The sequence below is a fragment of the Solanum verrucosum genome, unplaced genomic scaffold, assembly GCF_900185275.1.
Source record: "Solanum verrucosum unplaced genomic scaffold, falcon-dt-bn FXZP01000253.1, whole genome shotgun sequence".
Lineage (NCBI taxonomy): Eukaryota > Viridiplantae > Streptophyta > Magnoliopsida > Solanales > Solanaceae > Solanum > Solanum verrucosum.
This window is the reverse complement of record NW_026019984.1, coordinates 1417706-1441170: the sequence shown is the minus strand read 5'-3', so window position 1 is coordinate 1441170 and position 23465 is coordinate 1417706. Positions and strand designations below refer to the sequence as shown.

At 30.5% G+C, this 23465-nt stretch overlaps 2 protein-coding genes across 2 annotated transcripts in view; one reads left to right on the top strand and one right to left on the bottom strand.

Moving 5' to 3' along the window:
• LOC125818085 (alpha-L-fucosidase 1) overlaps positions 1-17902 on the bottom strand; it is a 30265-nt gene extending 12363 nt beyond the window's left edge. The window contains exon 1 of the mRNA XM_049497607.1: positions 17897-17902. The gene's annotated coding sequence lies outside the window, so the exon portion shown is untranslated. The remainder of the gene's footprint in view (positions 1-17896) is intronic.
• Positions 17903-20415: 2513 nt separating this feature from the next.
• LOC125818234 (transcription factor RAX2-like) lies at positions 20416-22207 on the top strand. The gene is made up of 3 exons (XM_049497778.1): positions 20416-20638; positions 20832-20961; positions 21387-22207. Exons 1-3 carry the CDS (start codon positions 20503-20505, stop codon positions 22057-22059), a joined length of 939 nt encoding a protein of 312 aa, XP_049353735.1. The 5' UTR covers positions 20416-20502; the 3' UTR covers positions 22060-22207.
• Positions 22208-23465: the final 1258 nt, after the last annotated feature.

Below are 23465 nucleotides of genomic sequence, written 5' to 3'. Positions count from 1 at the left end.
AGTATTTCATCCGTTTCAATTTTTTGTATATTGTTGCTTCCCATTGCACACGATGTGGTCGCGCAAGTAATATAGTAGCTCTTAAAAGAACCAAATTATCGAACTCAATGGACTTGTCAATTAACTATTTTTACTAAATTATACTAGTCTAATTATTTATTTAAGAGTGTCAAAAGTGTTATTTATGTTTATAAAGAAAAGAATGCAAGAATTAAATAATAAGATTACTTACAATGGTTGGAAAATTCCAGGGCTGCAGCATGCATTGGATCTCATGTATCATATTTTTGGCTTAAAACTAATTTTAGTTGTCAAGTTACTGGTTTACATGGTTAATTGGATGAGTCGGGTATCAAACCTCTAGTCGCCTACTCCAGTTAGCTGTCTAACTACATCGTTGAGCGGGGATAAACAGGTCTAACTAGCGAGCATTTATATTTCATCTTGTTTCGTAACCAAACAAGTTGTTCGTTCGGGCGTCACTCCTGAACACAAATCACCTCAACTAAATGGATCGATCGAGCTCTCTATATTCTCTGGTCTATCTAACCCCTCCTCTCTCGATTTTAAGATTAGACAATATATTTATCTCTAGATGGCCAGTCAAGAAATACTAAAACAAGAATATAAAAATAACTTATAATGACAACCAAGAATTAATTCATAAACCTTAAATAATCAACATTCAATTCGTAACTATAGCCCCAGAACTAGGGCGTTTAGCCACTAATCTCTAATCTAAGAAAAGAAAGAAGAAAAGAATCCAAAAAAGTATTGACAATTTTATACTTGATGCTCTATGATTGATCTCCCCCCCCCCCCCTCTCAAATAATTATTTCTATAGACTATTTATAAATATAAAAAACCCTAAATAAAATAACTAAATCCAAAATAAATTGGGAAATCAAAACCCAAACAGATTGGAATTGTTGTAGGCGTGAAACTCTGTCCGCTTGGTGCTAGACGCACTAATGCACTCAAAGTCTACCACGTGGCAACTTGATTCTTTCAATTTCGCTGAATGCTGCACTTTTCCTTATACATTATTATATTGAATTTATTTTATTAAGGTATTGCTTGATTTTCTTCTATAATCTTTCATTTTAAATTTATTTTAGCTTCAAATTTCTTTAACTTTACATCAATTTATTCCTACAAATAAAATACACTATTTAGCACAATTCATAAAATTCATGCTCAAAAAGAACATATATAAATAATAAATATGAGGCAAATAATAATTAAAATATATATTTTTGCTCTCACATCAACTACTATTTGATTGGATATGGTCATGCTAAATGAAAAAAAAATAGATTTTAACAAAATACGAACAATTACATAAATTCACAAGAAGTGAAGATTGAAAAATGAGAAGAAAAAAAAAGTTATGGTTCAAAACAAAGATTAGATATTTATATGTCTATAATTTATTTTATTGAGGACAAAAATGAGAATTTGAAAGTGATGTTTTTAATTATTATTTTTTAAATGACAAACTTTTTTTGGAACACTCAAAAAAATGTTTCAAATAAATTAGAAATTAGGACATAGAGAGTATAAAATAGTAGTTTACTCTAATGACGTTTTGTAATTTCATTTCATAATGAGATACTTAACCTCCTTTGTAATGAGAATGTCACACTAACTATGAAATCTTAACCTTAATTTTTCGATTATTTTTAAGTCATCAATTAGTTTCAAGATTTGACTAAACAAAAATCTATTAGTTTCAACTTTTAACAACATAATATGAGTTATAGCAGCCTCTATTATGGGCCCACTTATTATAAATACTCCAAATTAATTTTTGAAGTTGAATTCACAAATAAAATTTGGACAGTTATAAAGGGAAAAAGATATCCGTACCCAAAAAAGGAAAATTATTTACAATTGTCTTTCTTTTATACATCTGTTTTTAATTACTAATTTGTATTTATTGTTTGATATCATCAGAGTATATATACTATTAGATTTACTCTGAAGGTATCAACAGTGATTTAATGAATAAAATAAGGAGGCAATCAGTAAATAATTTGTGTTGTGGGTCCAATCAGGGCGCACAAATTTATTGGACTAGGTCCAATTTGAGTAAATATTTCACCTAATGGGTTCAACTTGTGTAGTAATCCCATTTTTAAACTACATGAAAAGGATTATTAATTACAATTTTTCTCATATAAATTTGATAAAAACATATTTTAAAATATCAATCAAAACTTACTTAGTTTGACTCTCAAACAAAGAAACATGACAATTGATTTGAGACCGAGAGAGTTGTAATAAAATTTATTAAAAAAATACAGAATACATAAACATGTCATTTACTTGTTCTTAGTTGATACTTAAATTTATATAAAGTTGAACAAGTAGATACATGCATCTTATGTGGCGTTCTGTATCGCAATCTATATCCTACGTGGCATTCTATATGGCAATCTGCATCCAACGTGCATTATAATATGTAACTACATATATCTACCTGTTCAACTTTATACAAATTTAAATTCATATTTATGTACATCCAAAGTTGGAATGTATATAAATAAGGAAACTTTCAAAAACAACAAATATTAGACCTTAAATAGGACTCATTATCTACCGTTTCACTAATTACAATTCGCAACTACACTTTGATTTGCTACGCATTTGTATTAGTTGTACTTTTCGCTGGTTTCGAAGAAAAAAATACAAATATAAATTGATTGATATCAAAATGAACACATAATAGGAGGAGAGAGACGAGCGAGATCGAGGAGAGAGGATGAATACATGTTGTTTTCGTTGCATCACGAATAGAACTAATACATAATATATACATATACAGTTGATACAAAATACAAATATAATTTTTCAAATACAGGTTATATAAAATACAAATCTCTCACCTATATTTGATTGGATACAATTGATACATAATACATTTGATGGAGAGAATCAATACATATAGTATTTGTATGAATCACAAATACAATTGATACATAATATAAATATATTATTATCAAATACAATTGATATAAATATAAATCTATCACCTATATATATATATATATATATATATATATATTTGATTGAATACAATTAATACTTAATACATTTGACGATTTCGTTCTTATTGATAAGTGGATCGAATCTCTATGGTGACTTTCCCGCCATCTTAGAAAACACACGTGGGAGTGTGGGCCCCACTAAGAAAAAGACGAAACTGGTTACGTATATTCAGACAGCAAGACTTTTAAGACTTTTGTCTGTCGAATCCTAGTTAGGACACCTTTGACTTTTCACATTATTGGTTTTGTGTTTTTTTTCATTCATTTGCAAATTCACCCCTCTTACTTTTATAAAATTCAACATTTCCCCACTACTAGTTAGAATGATTCGTCGGATATATAGCTTCTTCACTTTCGTTATTTTGTTTTCTGTATTGCTTTGAATTGTTCTTTCATTGAGATTAGAGTCTATCAAAAACGATATTCTTATAGTCTGTATATACTATCATTGTCTTGCATAAGACGACGATGATGTCCTTTCACTTTGAATTTTCTTCGTTTAATTTGTGGTTAAATTTGATGATATGCTTTGACGATGTTACCTACCAAATAAAAGATTTGTTAGACTAAAATCCTACTATTGGTTTCTTCGGAAGGAAATTTGTAACTCACTAATAGATGGATGGAAATTCGAATTTCTTAAATAGGGCATCAACAACTGTTCCACTCAAGCGAAACTGAAGGTACCCCAGAGTTCAGGAACGAAAATCCACTTGACTATTTATTCTTAGTAGATTCGCTTTGTGGAATTACACTAAATATATTATTACTATTGTTGATGGTGATGATTGTGGTGATGGTGGTGTAGGAGTAACATTTCCCCTCCATTAACCATCTGTCCAATGAAAAAAATAAATTAAATTTGATTGATTTGTTTTGACTTGTCATCCATTATTAGTTTGGATCGTAAGTTTTTAATACTCGTTATTGTAAAAATAGATGAGTATTTGGTATTTACATTGACAAATGATATAGGCTTGACAAAAAAATCATTTTTTTATAAAGATAATTGAAAATGAGTCAAATATGCTCTTAAGCTATGCGAAAAATTCATATTCACATATTTTAAGAATAAAATTCTTTTTTCTGACGATATTATCATTGTCTTCTTCAACACTAAGGACTTTCAAGTGCCAATTTTCTATCAAATAAATTCAAATTTATAGCCTATGCCAGATCAAATCAACTCAACTCAACTCAACAACAATTGGATGCAATATCAAATTCATGAATTCCCACATGTATCAAAGTTTTATCACACAACTATTCATCACTAATTCTTCTCAAATCATCAATATCGATATAATTTTACAAGTGAGAACATGAAAGATAGTGTTTATGTATATACAATTTTATTTTTATTTTATAAAAAAATAAAAAATATTTCTAATAGATTCTCAATTTAGAATAAAATCATCGAAGCATAGGAAAGGGTAACATTTTTTCTTATTTTTTGGTTAAAAGTCGATACAAAAGAACAAAACACAAGTCCACATCTTGGCTATATCAGATTCAACGATGGACACTTGTTACATATTTTTCTCCCTCCTTTAATATTTTATTCATACATAATTTATATATATATAATAATTAATTATTAATTATTAATTACACTTCATTTATTTGCTGTGTTACACATAATAGTGCCTTCAGCCTTGTATATATATTTTTTTTCTAGTAAAAGATTCGACGTTGCATGAGAAAAGACAGAGAGAATACATGATTAATTTAATTATTATTCGTATAATTAGTGGACCTCACTATATTAAATAATTTTATCCTTTGGTTTATAATTTGATATGTCAGTCATAAGGTACATGCATGTTATATATATATATATATATATATATATATATATATATATATATATTATGTTGGAGGATTTTGAGATCATATTAGTTATTCATTATCTGTTGTTTATCCAAGAAAGATGGTAAAGCATAACAGTCAAATATGTTAGGACTTAATTAAAATAATTCTTATAATGAGACCACCGTATAAAATTGTAAATTATTTGATATGTCAGTCATAAGTTTTATTTATTGACGATATAAAAAATATTTATATAATCAATTCATGTTTGAATATAACGTTTACTAATCATATATACTATTATTAGATGTATCAACAAAGAGATCGAGGAAATTTAAGCATAATAATAATAATAATAATAATAATAAAGAGAAAACCAACAAAGAGAGTCCTTTTTTAACCATTATTATTATTATTATATATTATCCTCCAAAATTCAATTATATGTGGCTATTTACTTGTGATACAAATAAAATTAGATGTTTTTTTTTATTGAAGTATATTACTATTTCATCTAAAAGTTTAAGATGTTAAAGAGATTATTATACTTTTAACGAGCTTGATTCTTTTTCATTAGTAGTACTCAAGCACATAAATCTTTTTATTTTTATAAAACATGACAGTAAAATTCGAATCTAAGATCTCTATTATTTAATTATATCATGTCATGAATTATTAAAGTGTGTAACTATTTATCTCACGTTTATTTTAATTTCTAGGAGTGTTAGGTTAAGATGGAGAAATATCACACCTATAAAGTCTGGATGGAGTATTGAAAAAGCTAGCTAGTACATTGATGTTACTTTAAACAATATATTATGAATGAGACACTTAATAATTTAAGTGAAACAATGATTTGTAAAATTATATAATTTAAAATGGATAGGTCAAAGAATTAGAAGGGGTTATAAACACAAGAACATCAATAATTTGAGATTGAATATAGAAGATACATGAACATAAAGAACCAAAAAAAGGAACAGTTTCCTTGTAGGTGTCACCAAGCAAGACATCCATGAATAATTAGGGTGTCGAATAAGCGGATTGGATTTAATTTGAATGGATAAAAAATAATTGTGTTGATAAATAAGTAGAATGAATATTAATATCTATTCAAAAGTCACTTAAACTAAAAATAGATCAAGTTGATAAACGGGTAAGTCAGTAATCAACACTTATTTAATTGAATGAACGAATCATATTTTTATAAGTTAATTTTACCACCTCGAAAAATAATAATACTAGCACAAAAGTTAACTCAAGGCTAAAATATTTGTCATATAAATGCTGCTTGTAAACGTTGGATATATACCAATTTTATTATTTCTCTAATATCATCAAAAGTGTTTTTTCGAATTGATTAGCTAAATACATGAAATTACTATTCATCGAAGATATTTTTTTTTGGAAATACACTTCTAATAACTATTTTTAAAAATAAGCAAATTTTAAACGTTTGACCAAAATAGATTAAAACACTAAGCTACTTAAAGTGTTTTTTTTTTTTTGAAAAAGTATCTAATATGAAAGACTTATTAGGTTCTAAAATATAACTATTTTGCGTCTGATATTTTAGTAAGCACGAAAATTAAAATGAATATTTGGGAGTAGTATTTATGGTTTTATTTGCCTAACTAAAGGTTCCTTGTTAGAATATATATCCTTCTAAAAATGTTATTGCCGTTGATTATTAAGACAATGAGTTTTATTTTTATTATTATTATTATTATTATCTTTTAATAATATTAATAATTAGATTCTTTCTAGAGGTTGACCCTTTTTTCTAATTTGTATTTGGTAAAGTTCCTTTTCTTGGTTGTTACAATTAAAAGGTCATTTTTGACGTAATTATCAAATATTAGCATTAAGCCCCCACCCCACCAAAAATATTTCCCCTTAAGTCCTTTTATGATTCAAAAAGTTTCTTTTGTAACTTCTAGAATCAATTTTCAAGGTTTAGCTAATTATTATATTACAAAATTGAGTTATTCCTCCGTTCTACAGTATTTGTCATATTTTATTTTATGAGAATCAAATTAAATTTATTTTAATTAATATTTTAAGTTATATTTTTTTAATCATATTAATTAAAAAAAATTATAACTTATAATTATTTTTCTTTGTATTTTTGAATATCTAAAAATTATAATTTTAAAATATTAAATTAATTTAATCTGATTTAGCTTCAAAAATTAACACTCAAAAAGTGAAACGTAACAAGTATTATGAAACAGAGAGAGTATTTATCATCTTGTTATTAAAGTGAGTGTGTATGTGCAAGAAAACACTAGGAAAATGAGTATGTCTTCTTATCTTGATATAAGTATGTCTTCTTTTTCATATTTTTAGTTATTTAATCTAGATAACGAACTTCTACCAAACATATATAGCTGTTTCACAACAAGGGTCAACAAAAGGAACCAAGGAACTTTTTATATAAAATAAAAAGAAATGATTTTTATTTTTAATTTTAGGAATAATTTCAGAGACCTCTTCGAAGTTTTGCTTTGAGAAGAACAAATAGGTCATTTTGTTTTTTTATATTCCGAAATTGTTGTTTCACATGGCCAAAATGGTATTAAAATATGCCTATTTTTTCAATCATTTAGGAGGAACTATACTTTTACAGACAGATAAAGGCTATTAAGAGGTTAATATAATTAAGAATGATTAGGACAAGATCTTTAAATTAGTAAGAAAAAAAATTGTAAGTCATGTGTGTTATAGCTTAATTAATGCATAATCACCCAACTTGGTCATTATTTCGAATTATAAGTTGCATTAAGAGACTTATTACACTAAATTTGTTTAATTAGGTTTATAGTTTCTAAAATCAATGTCAAGTCATCTTCTGAATTTTATAGGTACATAAATGTAAACAACTAATTATAAGGAAAAAAAATTTCAAAGTTAGGTGCTTGTCAATTGTTAATCATGTCTACTGAGTTTACATGTTTTGTTTACCCGTTCAACAACAACAATAACGATAACATGTTCAGTAAAATTCTATATGAAGTTTGGGGAGCGTAAAATGTACGCATACTTTATTACTACCTTGTTGAGATAGAGATGTTGTTTCCGAAAGACGCTGGGATCAAATGCAGTAAATACAAGTACAAAACAAAAAGAAAACAATTTAGAAAACATAGCAATCAATTGACACGGTGAACAAACAAAATGGTGCGCTAATTCAAACACATTAAACTTATTTCCTCGCTTGATGTCCGATATTCACATTGTAGTCCGACTAAATTCAGATTACCCAACAAAAATGTCACGACCCAAAAATGGATGTGATGACACTTGTCTTATCCCACCAAGACAATTCAGCCTAAAACTCAACCATTACAATAAAATGTGGAAATCTTATAATCAACTTAAAAATACCCCCAAAACCTGATTGTCACGTGTACAAGCCTCTAATGTGTTATAACAAAATTGAAAGAAGATACAAGTCTCAAATGACATTGTTTCTAGAATACAACAAGATCATAATTAAGGAGAAAGAAGGTCCGCTGAAATGACAAGCAACTACCTCACAAACCTCCACAAGAAGCCTCAGACAAGGAGAAGAAAAAATATCACAAAGGTTCGGGCTAGTAACCTACAAAAAATGTAGTAGCAAGGGGTGAGTATCAAACCACACGGTACTCAACAAATAAACTTCTAAACACAAGCTAAAGGAATAGAATACGGGAACTCCTTACACCCCAGCCGAACCTCCACAACTACAACCTACATAAAACCAACCCAACCTAACAGTTCACAATTTATATAGCACACAACTCAACAACAACACTTAACAATTACATATCCTCAACAACAAGCTCAATAATCATCAATCGCAACTATCACCTGCATAAAACAAGCCTAACCTAACAGTTCACAGTTTACATAACACACAGCTCAATAACAACACTTTAACAATTATATATCCTCAACAATAAACTCACTATTCATCAATCAAAACTTCCACAGAAAGGCACTCACAAGATCAGCAACACAAGATCAAGTTCATCAATGATAAAGTTGTGCAATGCAATGTCAAGTATAATGATGCATGTCTGACCTAGTGATACACACCCGCTGTCTCTCAGTCTGTGACCCATGGGGATATATCTGTCCATGCATCCATTGCGGCGTGCGATACGACCCTCGATAATAGTAACCATCGCGGCGCGCGATACGTCCCTCGAAATATAGTATCCATCGCGGTGTGCGATACATCCCTCGAAATGGTACATCCTTTTTAATTTCTTATTTTTTTCTCAATTCACATAACACTTGTCACAACCATGTCTCAAAACAATGCAAATGACATGTTCACACAAATAATGATGAGATGATCATTTTCATAACATTGCACAATTCACAACAACACAATCATGATACAACATCAACAACGATTCAATAAGCCTTTCAAACCATTCTCAAACATCACACACAAACAATTAATTACATTGCCTTTTATCACCCATTTTTCATCATTAGAATTAATCAATGTGGACAAGTCAACCCATTACCGAGTCTCATTACCTCCAAACACATATTACAAGGAAATACACAAATTTCATACACTTAACAAGGGTTTAGAAATCCACTTGCCTCAAATAGTCGAACAATCACTCTGAGACTTGAGCCTTCCTTTTTCGTTGGACTTCCAACTCAAAGCAATCTATTCACATTAATAATCACAATAAGATTTCGAAACTAACAACACTCATATTACTATAGGTCTAGCCTAGACTCATTTAATCCTTACTACCATCAAGTTATATTCACAAAAAAACATCAATTCCTTACTACTACTTCCTAACCCATAAAGTTATATTCCACCACGTTGCACATAAGTAATTTGTTTCCAATTCTAATCTCTGTCAACAATAACAAAAGGAAATAACCTCATATTCAATGCAACAATGTGCAACCCACTTCTCCCAAATTAAAATATAATAATAATTTCTATACCTACCTTATTCATCAAGGAATGGAGCTATACAAATACATATGCATCTTACCTGAACGGAGTCGTCCCTTAGATTGTGTCGTCCCAAGTCTTCCTTCCCGTAAGTTACTAATTTATGATTTACAAATACTAAACCCTTTTACTTAAATTCAGTTTTTAAACTCTTTTTATGAACTTAGCCCATTAGCTACCAACTAAAATTAATTACTTAAAATTACCCGTTAACTAAAATAAATAAATTAATTAATAAATACCCGTTAACTAAAATAAATATAGTTATTGAATAGTTAAAAATTCTAAAATCAACTTCACCGACTGATCAGAAATAACTCGGGGCAACTATCGGGAGAGGTAAAATGATAATTTTATAAAAATTTCCAAAAATGACCTTCCGGGTCATACCAAAAAAAATTTCCTTCCCCATGGGCTCTAATTCAATACCTGATTAAGGGTGGATGGTTCTTAATCATATCTCATCACAATCCATCTTGATTAATTACACATTATTAACATGCACTTAGGGTGTGAAATTTGTTATGAAGTAAAGCATTTTTCTAACTTTTCATATTTGATTGATAAAAATAGTTTGAAAATTGCACGATTTGTTCATCAAATGAGTTGGTCTATAATTCTCCCTCTCCTCTCCTCTCCTCCCCTCCCCCACCCCCACCCCCACCCCTCCTTCAAATAGACTGGTCTTTCTGCTCCTAGAATTCGAACTTATGTCTATCGATGCATAAGTTCTTGAAAAGCGTTGTAGAAATCTCACGTCTAGGATTAGAGAAATCAAAGATTGTATTGATGATTATAATATTGAGTTACAAGCTCCTTATATAGGAGAAGATTCCTATTCTAGTTATACTAGAAAACCTACTACAACACAATTATTTACATGAGTAGTATTGTGTTATAACTCAAATACTTTATCCTAGTCGACTCCTGCAATATACAGTAGCATAGTTATACATAACTTAGGATTTAGTAGTCTAGTCCTAGTATGACTCTAACTCTAACTCGTCAGCCTGCTTCGATGGACCTGTTCCTTTGACATGTTCCATCAGTCTTCAAGCTTCCTTCAACACTTCCCCTCAAGCTAGTGAGTGGAGGAACTGTAACTCCTAGCTTGCTGCGAAAACCAGAAAAAACCTGTTTTGTTAAGGCTTTGGTATGAATATCAACTAACTGATCCTTAGACTTCACAAACTGAGTAAGAAGTTGTCCCCTGACCACTTTTTCACGAACAAAATGATAGTCCATTTCAACATGTTTGGTTCGAGCGTGCATAACTAGATTAACCGTCATGTACAAGACACTCATGTTATCACAGTACATCATAGGAATAGATCGAAGGAACACTCTAAGGTCATGAAGAAGATACAAAATCCAAGTCATTTCTGCAGCAGTGGAGGCTAGTGCTCTATACTCAGCTTTAACACTCGATCGGGCTACTGTAGTCTATTTCTTGGAGGTCCAAGAGATACAATTTGCACCTAGGTAGATGCTATATCCTGTAGTTGATCTTCTAGTGGCAGTACAACCACCCCAATCAGCATCTGAGTAGCCATACAACCTACATGGAGACTGTGAAATAATTTTGAGTCCAAAGTGTAGAGTACCTTTGATGTACCTGAGAATCCTTTTTACCCCTTGAAGATGTTTAGTGTTTGGGCTTTGCATAAACTGGCTTGCTAAATTCACAGCATGAGTGATATCAGGCCTTGTGAGGGTCAAATATTGAAGGCTCCCTACTATTATTCTGTACAATGAGGCATCTATAAGACTTCCCACAACTTCATGCAAACCATGCTTTTGAGCCAAAGGAGTGTTACAGCCTTGGACAAAGTCATCTCTGTCTTGGTCAGCACCTCAACAACATACTTGCTTTGATTTAACTGAATTCCTCCTTCGAAATACTTCACCTCAACTCCTAGAAAGAAGTGTAAAGGGCCAAGATCTTTCATAGCAAACTCCGTCCTAGGTTGGAGAATCGATGCTGAGACAAGAAATGGATTACTTCCTGTGACAATAATATCATCCGCATATAACAAGAGAAATATTTTGACTTTGTGAGTTTGCAAAATAAACAAAGAAGGGTTAGCCTTACTACAAATGAAACCAAGGTGTAAGAGATGCATGCTAAACCCATCAAACCAGGCTTTTGGTGCTTGTTTAACACCATACAATGCCTTTTTAAGTAGACACACATGTTGAGGATATTGGGGATTAACAAAACCAGGAGGTTGACTCATGTACACCTCCTCTTGTAGAAAGCCATGGAGAAAGGCATTTTTGACATCTAGTTATCTAACTTCCCACTTTGAACTGACAGCAATGGATAGAACCACCCTAATAGTTGTGGCTTTAACCACAGGACTAAATGTTTCTTCAAAATCTATCATTTCAAGCTGCGAGAATCCCTTTGCCACAAGTCTGGCCTTGTATCTATCTACTGTCCCATCAACTTTTAACTTTGGCTTAAACACCCATTTTAAGCCAACCAAATTTATACCAGGAGATTTGGGCACCAAAATCCATGTCTTGTTAGTATGCAAAGCATCAATTTCTTCATGCATTGCTGCAAGCCAATGAGGTGACCTTAGTGCTTCCTTAGTAGTACTTGGTTCTCTCAAAATTTATGTACTGCTGCGAGCAACAAGTGACAAGTGATGTTCCTTCGCCTTGTGCCTAGTGATCATATGATGCCTTTGTGGTGCAGGAAGTACCTCAGCTGGTACATCAACTAAAGTAGTTGACTGGACTATAGCATTGTCAGATTGATAGTCAACTGGTACATCGACTAAAATAGTTATTTGATGATGCTCATTGGCTGGACCTGTTAAGTGCAACATGTTCCTCACCGCTACTAGCAGATCCAAAATCTGCAGCTGGAGTTTCAATACTATTGTATGAATCATCACCTTCAACCTGTTCCTCAACATCTAATTCTGCGCCTGAGAGGTCAATAGTAGTCTCATCATCAATGAGTATATGAGTTGTAGCAGCATTATCACTAGTAATGTGTGGACTAGCAGCATGTACTTCCCCTGAATCAGACTTAACATGTGCCTGCAATTTAGAAAAAAATTCAACAAAAGTAGCAAGATGAAGTGAGATATTAACGTTAGTCTGAGATTGCTTTGGAAACGCATAGGGTAACGTGTTTTCATCAAACACAACATGTCTGGATATGTAAACCCTTCTTGTAGGGGGATGATAACATCTATATCCTTTGTGTAAGTTGTTGTACCCTATGAACATACAAGGGTAGGTTTTTGGACTGAATTTGTTGCTACCCTTGATATATGGAAAACATCTACACCTAAACACTTTTAGACTGTTGTAATCAGGTTGTTCCCCATACAACTAAACAAATGGAGTCACCATCTTTACTACTGAGGATGGCAGTCTATTGATGAGAAATACTGCAGTGAGGAAAGCCTCAACCCAAAGAAACAAAGGTAGATTAGCATGAAGTAGTAGAGTTAAGCCAGTCTCCACAATATGCTTATGTTTTCTCTCTGCAACTCCATTTTGTTCAGGTGTGTTAGGACATGAAATATGTCTCACGATGTCACAATCTTCCAAATGCTTAATGAAGTTTGTTTGATAAACTCACCACCTCCATCACACTGAAAAGTCTTAATTTCTTTAGAAAAATATTTTTCCACCATTTTCTGGAATTTTAGAAAGGCCTCAAAGAATTCAGATTTCTTTTTCAGTGGATAAATCCATGTATATCTTGTGTGATCATCAACAAAAACAACATAATATTTCATCTGTTGGGAAGATTCAACTGGAGCAGGTCCCCATAAATCACAATGTATTTTCAATAAAGGTTCTTTCTCAATTTTATTTCTCAAACCAAATGGAAGTTTACAACTCTTTCCCAACTGACAACTGGAACAAACAGTAGGCATTTTATTCCAACTACTACTATTGATGCAACTATTACTATTCAAAACTTGTAAAAACTTCAAACTAGGGTGTCCTAATCTAGTATGCCATATGTTATTCGATGTGTTCCAATCGTGTGCAATAGTCAAAGCATAGAGATTGTTATCTTCCAAAGCATAGAGTCCATTCCTTTTAGTTCCCTTGGCCAGTAGTGTCCTTGTTTTCTTGTCCTTTACAACAAAGTTAGTTTTATCAAATTCAAGAGTGCAACAATTATCCTTTGCAAGCTTACTAACTGAGAGTAAATATTTATTAATCTTAGGGACTACAAGAACTTCTTTTAGCTTTAGACTTGGTCCAGATATGTTTCCAACATGTGTTATATCTAACTTTGATCCATTCCCAATAATGATTTTATCTGTTCCATTGTAGTGTTTAAGATCAGTTAGGATACCTGAGTTATGTGTCATATGACTACTTGCTCCAGAGTCCACATACAATGTGTCATCAGTAGTGTTTTGTAGATTAGTAGCAGTCAATGCTTGTGATAGCTCATCTGCGGCTTGGTAAGAGTAATCCCACCTGTAGAAACACTTAAGTGCAGTATGGTTATTCCTACCACAGATTTGACACGCATCAATATTGTTCCTCTCATGACTTCCACTTGAAGAACTGTTCTGAGGACCTAGTCCGTTTTTGGTGTTATAAGAACCTGTTCCTTGTCCAGCAGGCTTAAAGCCTCTTCCTTTAGAATTGAAATTATTGTTTCCTCTTCTTTGAGAGTAGTTTTCTCTTCCTCTGCCTCTTTGGGAAGAGAATGCCATGTTATGATTTTGTTGAGGCACTTCTTCATTATCTTCCCTTATATCAAAACCCCTGAGAGCATTAACAAATTGATTATGAGTAGGATATGGTGTCTTACCTAGCATGACATTTCTGAAGGTCTTGTACTTAAAACCTAGACCTCTAGCAAAATTAATCACTTTGCTATCTTCATCTACATGCTTGTGAATGGCTGCAAGGCCATCACATATGCCTTTAAATTCCTCAATATATTCGTCAATTGTTTTGGTTCCTAGCTTCACACTTTGCAGTTATTGTTTGAGCTAGAACTCTTTATCTTTTGTTGCTTGAAATCAGCTTCTTCCAAGCATTCCCACATCTCTTTGGCAGTTGAGCAGCCTACGATCAAGTATATGTTTTCTTCTGTCAAGGTGCTTGAGATCCAACTCCTTAGCAACACATCCTTCTCCTCCCAGTTATCAACAATATTGTTGTCTTCTGCATCCTTATCGCCTGCTACAGTTTCCTAAGTAGTCTTTCCAGTGGAACATGTATCTTTAGGTGGTTCTGTGATTAGGTAGGTTAATCTCATCACTTGAATCAACTAAGACATTTGTGTCCTCCATATAAGATAATTCGTTGGCTTAAGTTTAATGGAGCAGGACGAAATAAGATGATGAAGTGAAGAGCGGAAAAACTTTTGTGGTTGTTTTGGTTTTGTGGTTGTTTTGGTTTTGATCTAATACGTTAAAGAGCGGAAAAACTTTTATTGCTCTGATACCATGTAGAAATCTCACGTCTAGGATTAGAGAAATCAAGGATTGTATTGATGATTATAATATTGAGTTACAAGCTCCTTATATAGGAGAAGAGTCCTATTCTAGTTATACTAGGAAACCTACTACAACACAATTATTTACATGAGTAGTATTGTATTATAACTCAAATACCTTATCCTAGTCGACTCCTGCAATATACAGTAGCATAGTTATACATAACTTATGATTTAGTAGTCTAGTCCTAGTATGACTCTAACTCTAACTCGTCAGCCTGTTTTGATGGGCTTGTTCCTTCGACATGTTCCATCAGTCTTCAAGCTTCCTTCAACAAGCGTAGGATATAGTTTATGAAATATTTTGAGGTGAAAATATAAATTTATACCTTGTCAAAAAATAATTATCTAAAAGAGTAAGAGTATTCAAAAATTAAATACCAAAACAAAATAAGATTTTTTTTTTACAAATGACCCATATAAGGGGGAAAGCCACACATATAATTAACAGGCTTAGCCCAATATGTAAATGTGCTAGGAATTTACTTTACTATATTCTTAAGAAAAGAACTAACAAAGTGTTAGGTATTAAAAAGAAGAATTAACTTAAATAGTGGCACTCATCTAAAAGTTTTAATTATAATTAGTCGAAGGATTTATAATGTATCATAATTGTATATAATTAAGATATAATTTATGTATATTGATAAGAATAAATAAATAAATAAATTGATTGGCTAGTTATGTGAAAATTTTGAAATTATATGGTGTGCGTAGAGTTGTAAGAATATTTGAACTTTTGACCAGCTTACCCGATGAGTAAAACTTAGAGGTCGTTTAATTCATGGAATAACATGAGATATTTTGAATTATATTTGAGATTAAATTTATAGTTCGTTTGATTTATATATATATATATATTACGAGATAAGTCTATATGTCAAATTTGGTGTTATTTTATCTCATTGAATGTGCGATTAATAGTTTAAGGATTATAATCTCATGACTATAACTCTGAGATAACTTTATCCGTGAACCAAATGACTCCTTAAAATATAACAAGTTTTAACTTTTAATCTTGAAGATTTACCCATTGTACAACTGATAATCACTTTGTAGATATAATAAAGAGATGTAAAATTGAAGATTAATTCCCTATAATTTTTTTAATAAATTTATATATAAAAAAGCCCTACAAAATCAATTGACTTAGTCTTAATTACATGTGATAAAAAAAATACTTGGTAAAAGCAGTAGTAACTTATTTTATTTATATGAAAGTGATTATGGATTAATTTATGTTTATCCCAAGCTACGATTCAAACTTTTTTATTAACAATGTTAAAATAAAAATGATATTTCCTCTTTGACATTAGTGTCTTGTCCTATCGTATTGAATATATATTATATGACATAATTGGAACAATATTAATGTGTTTGACCAATATGCCTTTCATTGGTAATTTGTTAATCTTTAGGACCAATAATTGAATTTTATTGCACAATAAAAAAATTAATATAATTATGCATGAAGCTATCATAGATTATAAAATAAGAATCAATACAAGAATACGATATCGTCATTCGTCACTGTTCGTCCTCGATTAACTAATTTGTTAATATCAAACGCGTTCTAATTATTTTATTCTCATTCATTAAATTTAAAAATGAAAAGAAATAAAAGGATCCAACAATGAGTATATTTTGTTTTCTATTATGTGTTTAATATCTGTTAATTAATTTAAATTTATATCGTATAAAGTTTATCAAATACTATTTTAAAAAATGTAAAAAATCATTAAAGTTTAAGAAAATCAGGAAAATAGACCGAGTCCGTTGTTTATTTTTTAAAAAAAAATTAAAAAATCAATAAAGTTTAAGAAGATCGACGGACGGATGTGAATTTTTTTAGTAAAAAATTATATATATATTTTAAAGAAAGCTAACATAATCTTTCGGGTTTTTGATTATTATTTTTTTTACAAAAATTGACAAAGGCAAAGCCCACGATGTATCCATCAATTTGCCTTAAAAACTAATTATGTGTATCGAGTTTGACTCTCGATTTTGATGCAAGTTTTAGTAGCGTAAGGGGCGAGCGCTTCTCAGTTAAAAAAATTCTCATATCAAGAGCTCAAACAGAGACCTTTGTTTCAGTTGTGGTGGAATTCTATTCACCCACACAATTTTCATTGCTTATCGAAGACTAACTCTAAATAAAAAGATATGGAGATCGAAAATTGGGATAAAAGCCTTTTAGATAGTTGAGCATTATATTAGTACTCTTCCTTATCAATCTTGTTAGCTTGTTAGTTCCTTTGCTTTGGTTACGACATTATGTGTTATTGTTACTATACCTCTCTTCTCCATTATGTCCAACATAACTGCTTCACTACTATATTTTCCTTTTCATATTGATTTTATCACATTTTGCTTAAACCGAAGATGTGTCAGAATAGAGACAAGAATATTTATACACCACGCTCTTCAGACTCGATTCACTTGAAAATTTACACTCAATATGAATTGATTTTAGGGAAATGGATTGATTTAACACTTCCTTAGGAATTTGTATTTTTGTACATGATAGAAACCTAAGTTGACACGTTACTTAGTACGCTTTTTTTTTCTTGTACTAAACTTAGTACTTAATTTCCACTGGGTAAAAACTAAATTTTTTTCCATGATATATTAAATCAAGAAAGGATAAAGTCAAAAACATGGGCCAAAAAATTTAGTGATTAAAAAGCTGCTAATTAGTAAGTAGTTTGTTTCATCCAATAAAACATTTTTTTACAATCTGTCAACTTTATTTTAACCTTCTCTTTTAAGATGTAACTAGGTAGAAAAAGTGGGATTTCATTGGATTTTGAAATAAATTAAAAAAGTTGTAAGAATGTTATGTGATTAATTTAACTATATTTAATAAACGCTTGAGAATATATAGAGTTTTTTTCTTTCAAAAATTGAACCGAAAGCATTTAATATATAAATAATATTTTATCATGTGTTAGGTGCTTAATCAGAACAAATCATGATTAATAGTATAAGTTTAAGGAATTATCGATATATTAAGCATCAAGAAAAGATCAAGTCAAATCATGGGCCATTTTTTTTTTGTAGAAAAACAAAACCATGCTTAATTATTTAACAAAAAGCTGCTTCATTTTAATGATCTCTTTTAAGATGTACTAACTAAGTAAAAAAGGGGGATATTCATTGGATTTTGTTGGAAAAAAAAGGTTGTAAGAAGGTAGATTAAAAAGGGTGACAATTCAAAAAAAAAGAACATTGATAAGTCAATCAATAAAGTGAATATTAATAATCATTATCATAAGTCACTGTAAAAAATCTCATACATGATTAGGTGTTAGCAGACAATCTATTCATTTTATTATGTTTGGTCATTTGTTGGGAGACATGTCAATCCTTTAAAAAGGAAAAAAATATTGAAGAAATTAAAACCATAAGGAATTAGATGAACTATTTTGAGTTTTTTATTTTTCAAAAATAAATAAATTGTATTTTGTTTTGAAAATTGGCCAAGATAAGACTTAAAAGATAAGTTTAATTTATAGAGTGGTGGTTAAATGAACAATGATGTTTGAGTGGAGTCTTTGTTGTCCACGAACTCACACATTCAAAAAATAAGAGCAGCGTCAATGAGGATGTTACGTTGACTCCGTGCATATTGTGGACAAGATGAGAGATATGATAAGTCTGAAGACATGTCTAGAATAAGATATGCGTGACACCCGGGCATGATGGACAAGATGAGAGAAGCAAAGGCTGATTGAGATGGTTTGGGCATGTACTAAAAAGATGCCCTAATATATGCTCCAACGAGAGGGTGTGAAATGTTGGATATGAGGGGATCCAAAGAAGCATCAGAGAGATGATTAGACATGACATAACATATATAACACTCTTGCAGCTTATTGAAGACACAATCCTAGGTAGGAAACTAGGAGGGTATGAAGATCAAAAATTAGGATAGAAAGTTAGTGAACAATTGTGTTGTATCCTCTATTGATTCAATATCGTATTATTTGTTATAATTACTACTCATTTCAATAATATTTTAACATGACTATTTTTTACTAATATATCTTCTTATACTTTTTTTAAGTGAATCCATGAGACACTTACATTCAACATGAGTATCCTTAAGTGTGTATAGATGGCTAATATTTTTTGTTAGGTAGGTGTAGTATTCTATTAATGTTATATATAATTGACTCGTGTAAATAAATCTAATTAAGATAAGCTCTAGAAAAATTGGAGTCTTCCTAGAAATTATTAGCCTATTGTTTGGAACATGTCAAAATAATTTATGTGACCCAACTAATTACCCGTCAATTAGTCAATTAATTAACTTTATTTTATATCAAACCTATGAAACTCTTGGGGGGTTTCTTGGAGTTTAAGAGAAAGACTGCTTACTTAAACAAACCCAAAAATCTATGCTTTATTATAAAATATTATATGTATCTGATTTAAGTCTTGAGAATGGAAAAATCTCTTGATGGAACATATTCATGAACAGAGTTAGGGTACCGAATGATTAAATAGCTTATATAAGGTTAAAATTATTTCCATATATAAAATATAGATTCAAAATCTTCTTGATCAAATGTTTACTTCTTTATTATATTTTGATTATCACCTTAATGAAAAATTATAGTTCCATCACGGAACATACTTTTCTCCTTATGGACTTAGATTGATCGTTGATTTACACAATTAGTCAGCCAGTAATGCAAAGCTACCGTACATAATGAATTATGACTGCACGCTACTAAAATCAAATGTGTATTAAAAGTGATGTATACGTTTGTCGTACGATGCATAATTTGAATTAATCGGACCAGTAAATTTTAGATAAGAAAATCCAATCAACTACCACTTTTTTTTTCTTTACAAGAGCTAGAGTTCAGCAAAAGTAAGTTAAAAATAGGTCTGTCCTTTTGACTTTGTAATTATAATTATATGACTCAGAAAAATTCAAATTTTCTTCTTTTTTACTGTTTTAAACCCCCACCCCCTCGCCCTGCGCCTTCCACCCCCACCAACCCAAAGTCACCTCTTAGAGTATTATTTAATATAAATATTAGCTACAACAAAGAAACTCTTGTCCATTTGTCTACATATCTAACTAAAAAAAAATCCTCCCAAAAAAAAAAAAACCATTAGTGTTTGTAAAACAACACATACACAAGAAAAAATGGGAAGAGCTCCATGTTGTGACAAAGCAAATGTAAAAAGAGGTCCATGGTCTCCAGAAGAAGATGCTAAACTTAAAGATTTTATTCACAGATTTGGTACTGCTGGTAATTGGATTGCACTTCCTCAAAAAGCAGGTATTTATTATTCAACTTACTTGTATCTTGTCTGTCGAAAACAGTCTTTCTATTCCGTAAAGGTAGGGATAAGGTCTGTGTACATATTATTCTAAGTACTTTAGACCTATTTATGTGATTATACTGAGTATGTTATTATTGTTATAGTTGGAAAATTGTGTTTGATGGTATTAATTGTTTGAATATTTTTCAGGACTAAGGAGATGTGGTAAAAGTTGTAGATTGAGATGGCTAAATTATTTAAGGCCAAACATAAAGCATGGTGATTTTTCTGATGAAGAAGATAGAGTTATTTGTAACTTGTATGCCAATATTGGAAGCAGGTGATTTATTTTATTTTATTTATTTATTTGCTATTTTAGGTTTCTATGATGACTTTTGAGACTGAAAAAAAATAAATTGTCCCCACTAAAAATGGAAAAAAAAGAACCTCAATAAATGAGAAAAAAGGAAAAAAATATTTATAAATATTTAAATTAAGGTTCAGAAAGAAATGCAATTAGTCTGTTGGATTTTTTAATTAAAGATTCTTCCATTTATAGACAAATTTTTTCTGCATGCATGACAGGGTTTAGATCTAAGATAAACTCTTTGTTTATTTAACATAGTTCACCCCCCCCCCCCCCTCCCCCCTTAGTGTTTATGTTTACGGGAGATTTGGTTTTATAATCCGTTACATGTTAATATGATCATTTTTAGAGAAGATCGTTAATTTATTTATTTTTAACATGTACAATTATGTTGGCAGGTGGTCAATTATAGCGGCTCAATTACCAGGAAGAACAGACAACGATATCAAGAATTATTGGAACACGAAGCTCAAGAAAAAGCTCATGGGATTAATAATACCTAATAACAATTCTTCTTCTTATAATAATAATAATTACCAAAAAAAATTACCATATTTTCCATCTACTTCTCTTCATCAAGCCCAACAAAATCTTGGGCCTTTTATTACAGGCCAAGAACAGCCCATTATCATTCCATCTGCCCAACAAAATATTATGTACACCAATAACAACAACTTGATGATGATAGCCAATAATTTGCAAAATTATCCAAATTTTGGTGCTGCAAATTATAATTTGCAAAATTATCCAAATTTTGGAGAAGTTGCAAGTTGTTCTTCATCAGATGGAAGTTATTGCAGTCAAATGAGTTTTGGTACTAATAAAGATATTATTAATATTAAAAGAGAAGAAATTATGAGCTTTGGTCATCACGATGGTGCTATTTATGAAGAAATTAATAACCAACAATTTAATTTTGGTTATTTTGGAAATACTATGCAGGAGATTGCTACAAGTTGTTGTACCAATGGCAATAGTGGTAGTACTACCCATAGTAGTAATAATTTGTTGTTGTACAATAATGATGAAAATTGTAACAAGTCAAATGAGATAGGGATGTTTTATTACTAAAAAAATGTAAGTACAATTATGGAAGATGTGATAGTTGTTGTGTTGTTGGGGGTATGGGGTTATTGCCAAGTAGATTTTGGACTTTTTTTTGGGGTTTTGTGTAGCTCTACTTATGTTGGAATTGAATGGAAAAGAACTTCTTGATTTCATTTCATTTGGTTTTTGATATTTGTTGTGAGATTTTGATTAATTTTAATTTATATTGTGTAAGATTTTATTTTTTCTTCAAACTTGATGCATGGTACTTGGGTTGAAATCATCATGAGTAATTTGATTTGCATAATGCATCCCCATAAAACTCATTTAATGTTTTGTGTAGCTACTTATGTTGGAATTGAATGGAAGAAAAAGAAATCTTGATTTCATATCACTTGTGTTTGATATTATAGTGAGATTCTGATTAATTTAAATTAGTATTACGTAAGGCTTTAAAAAACCTGATGTATGATGGTACTTGTTTTGGAGTCATGTTTATTTCGATTTGCATCCCATAAAACTCATTTAATATTTTGTGTAGCTACTTATGTTGGAATTGAATGGAAGAATTGAAAATAAGTTTTTTTAATTTCATTTCACCTAGTGTTTATTATTCATTTTGATTAATTCAAATTGCGTAAAACTTTTTCCTTTCAAACTTGATGTTTGGTACTTGTTTTGGAGTTGTGACTAACTCGATTTGCATTTCTTAAAATCCAATTAAGAAAAAAAAGGATGTTTTTTCTATTTCAAGGGCAATTTAGCATAGGTTAATTACCATCATCTTTAAAAAAAATTAATTCAAAGATATTTTAATGTATAAAGTATCCGGACTTATGTAGCTTGTTAAGGATGTGTGATGTAAACAACTAGTCTATTATGATGTATACAAGCAAGACTAATTTTACGATACAAATGTATGATCTACACATAAATGAGTTTATCTTTACACCAAAACAAGAATATAACTAGAGATTTTCACCTATAGATTCGAAAGAAAGATAAAAAAAAAAAAAAAAACTCATATTTCTATTAATTTATTGAGTGTAACAAACTATAGAAATTCAAAGAATCTTTGTATGATGAGAATGAGTCATGCATATACAAAAATAGATAATAATAATAAAACATGGAAATATATATTTGGGGATTTGCATGGTGGTTCAAGATTTGAAAGTGACAGAAAGATTAAATAATCAAAATCTCAGTATTTTTTTTTTATAATTTTAAAAAAACATACGAATATTTATTTAATTGATCTCTAGTTTTATATACTATGATTAAAAATAGTAAATACTCAAACGCATTTCACGGCAATGAAGAATTTGATTCATACTAGCGATAAGATGAAAATTACTCCCTTTTAATGATTTTCGTGCCACCACAATAGAATGATATCGAAAGAGTGATTTATAATAATTATTATCATT

Coding starts and splice junctions, on each gene's coding strand:
- LOC125818234 (XM_049497778.1), top strand. CDS start 20,503: ATGGGAAGAGCTCCATGTTGTGACAAAGCAAATGTAAAAAGAGGTCCA. Junction 20,639..20,831: donor TGCACTTCCTCAAAAAGCAG/GTATTTATTATT, acceptor AATATTTTTCAG/GACTAAGGAGATGTGGTAAA. Junction 20,962..21,386: donor TATGCCAATATTGGAAGCAG/GTGATTTATTTT, acceptor TTATGTTGGCAG/GTGGTCAATTATAGCGGCTC.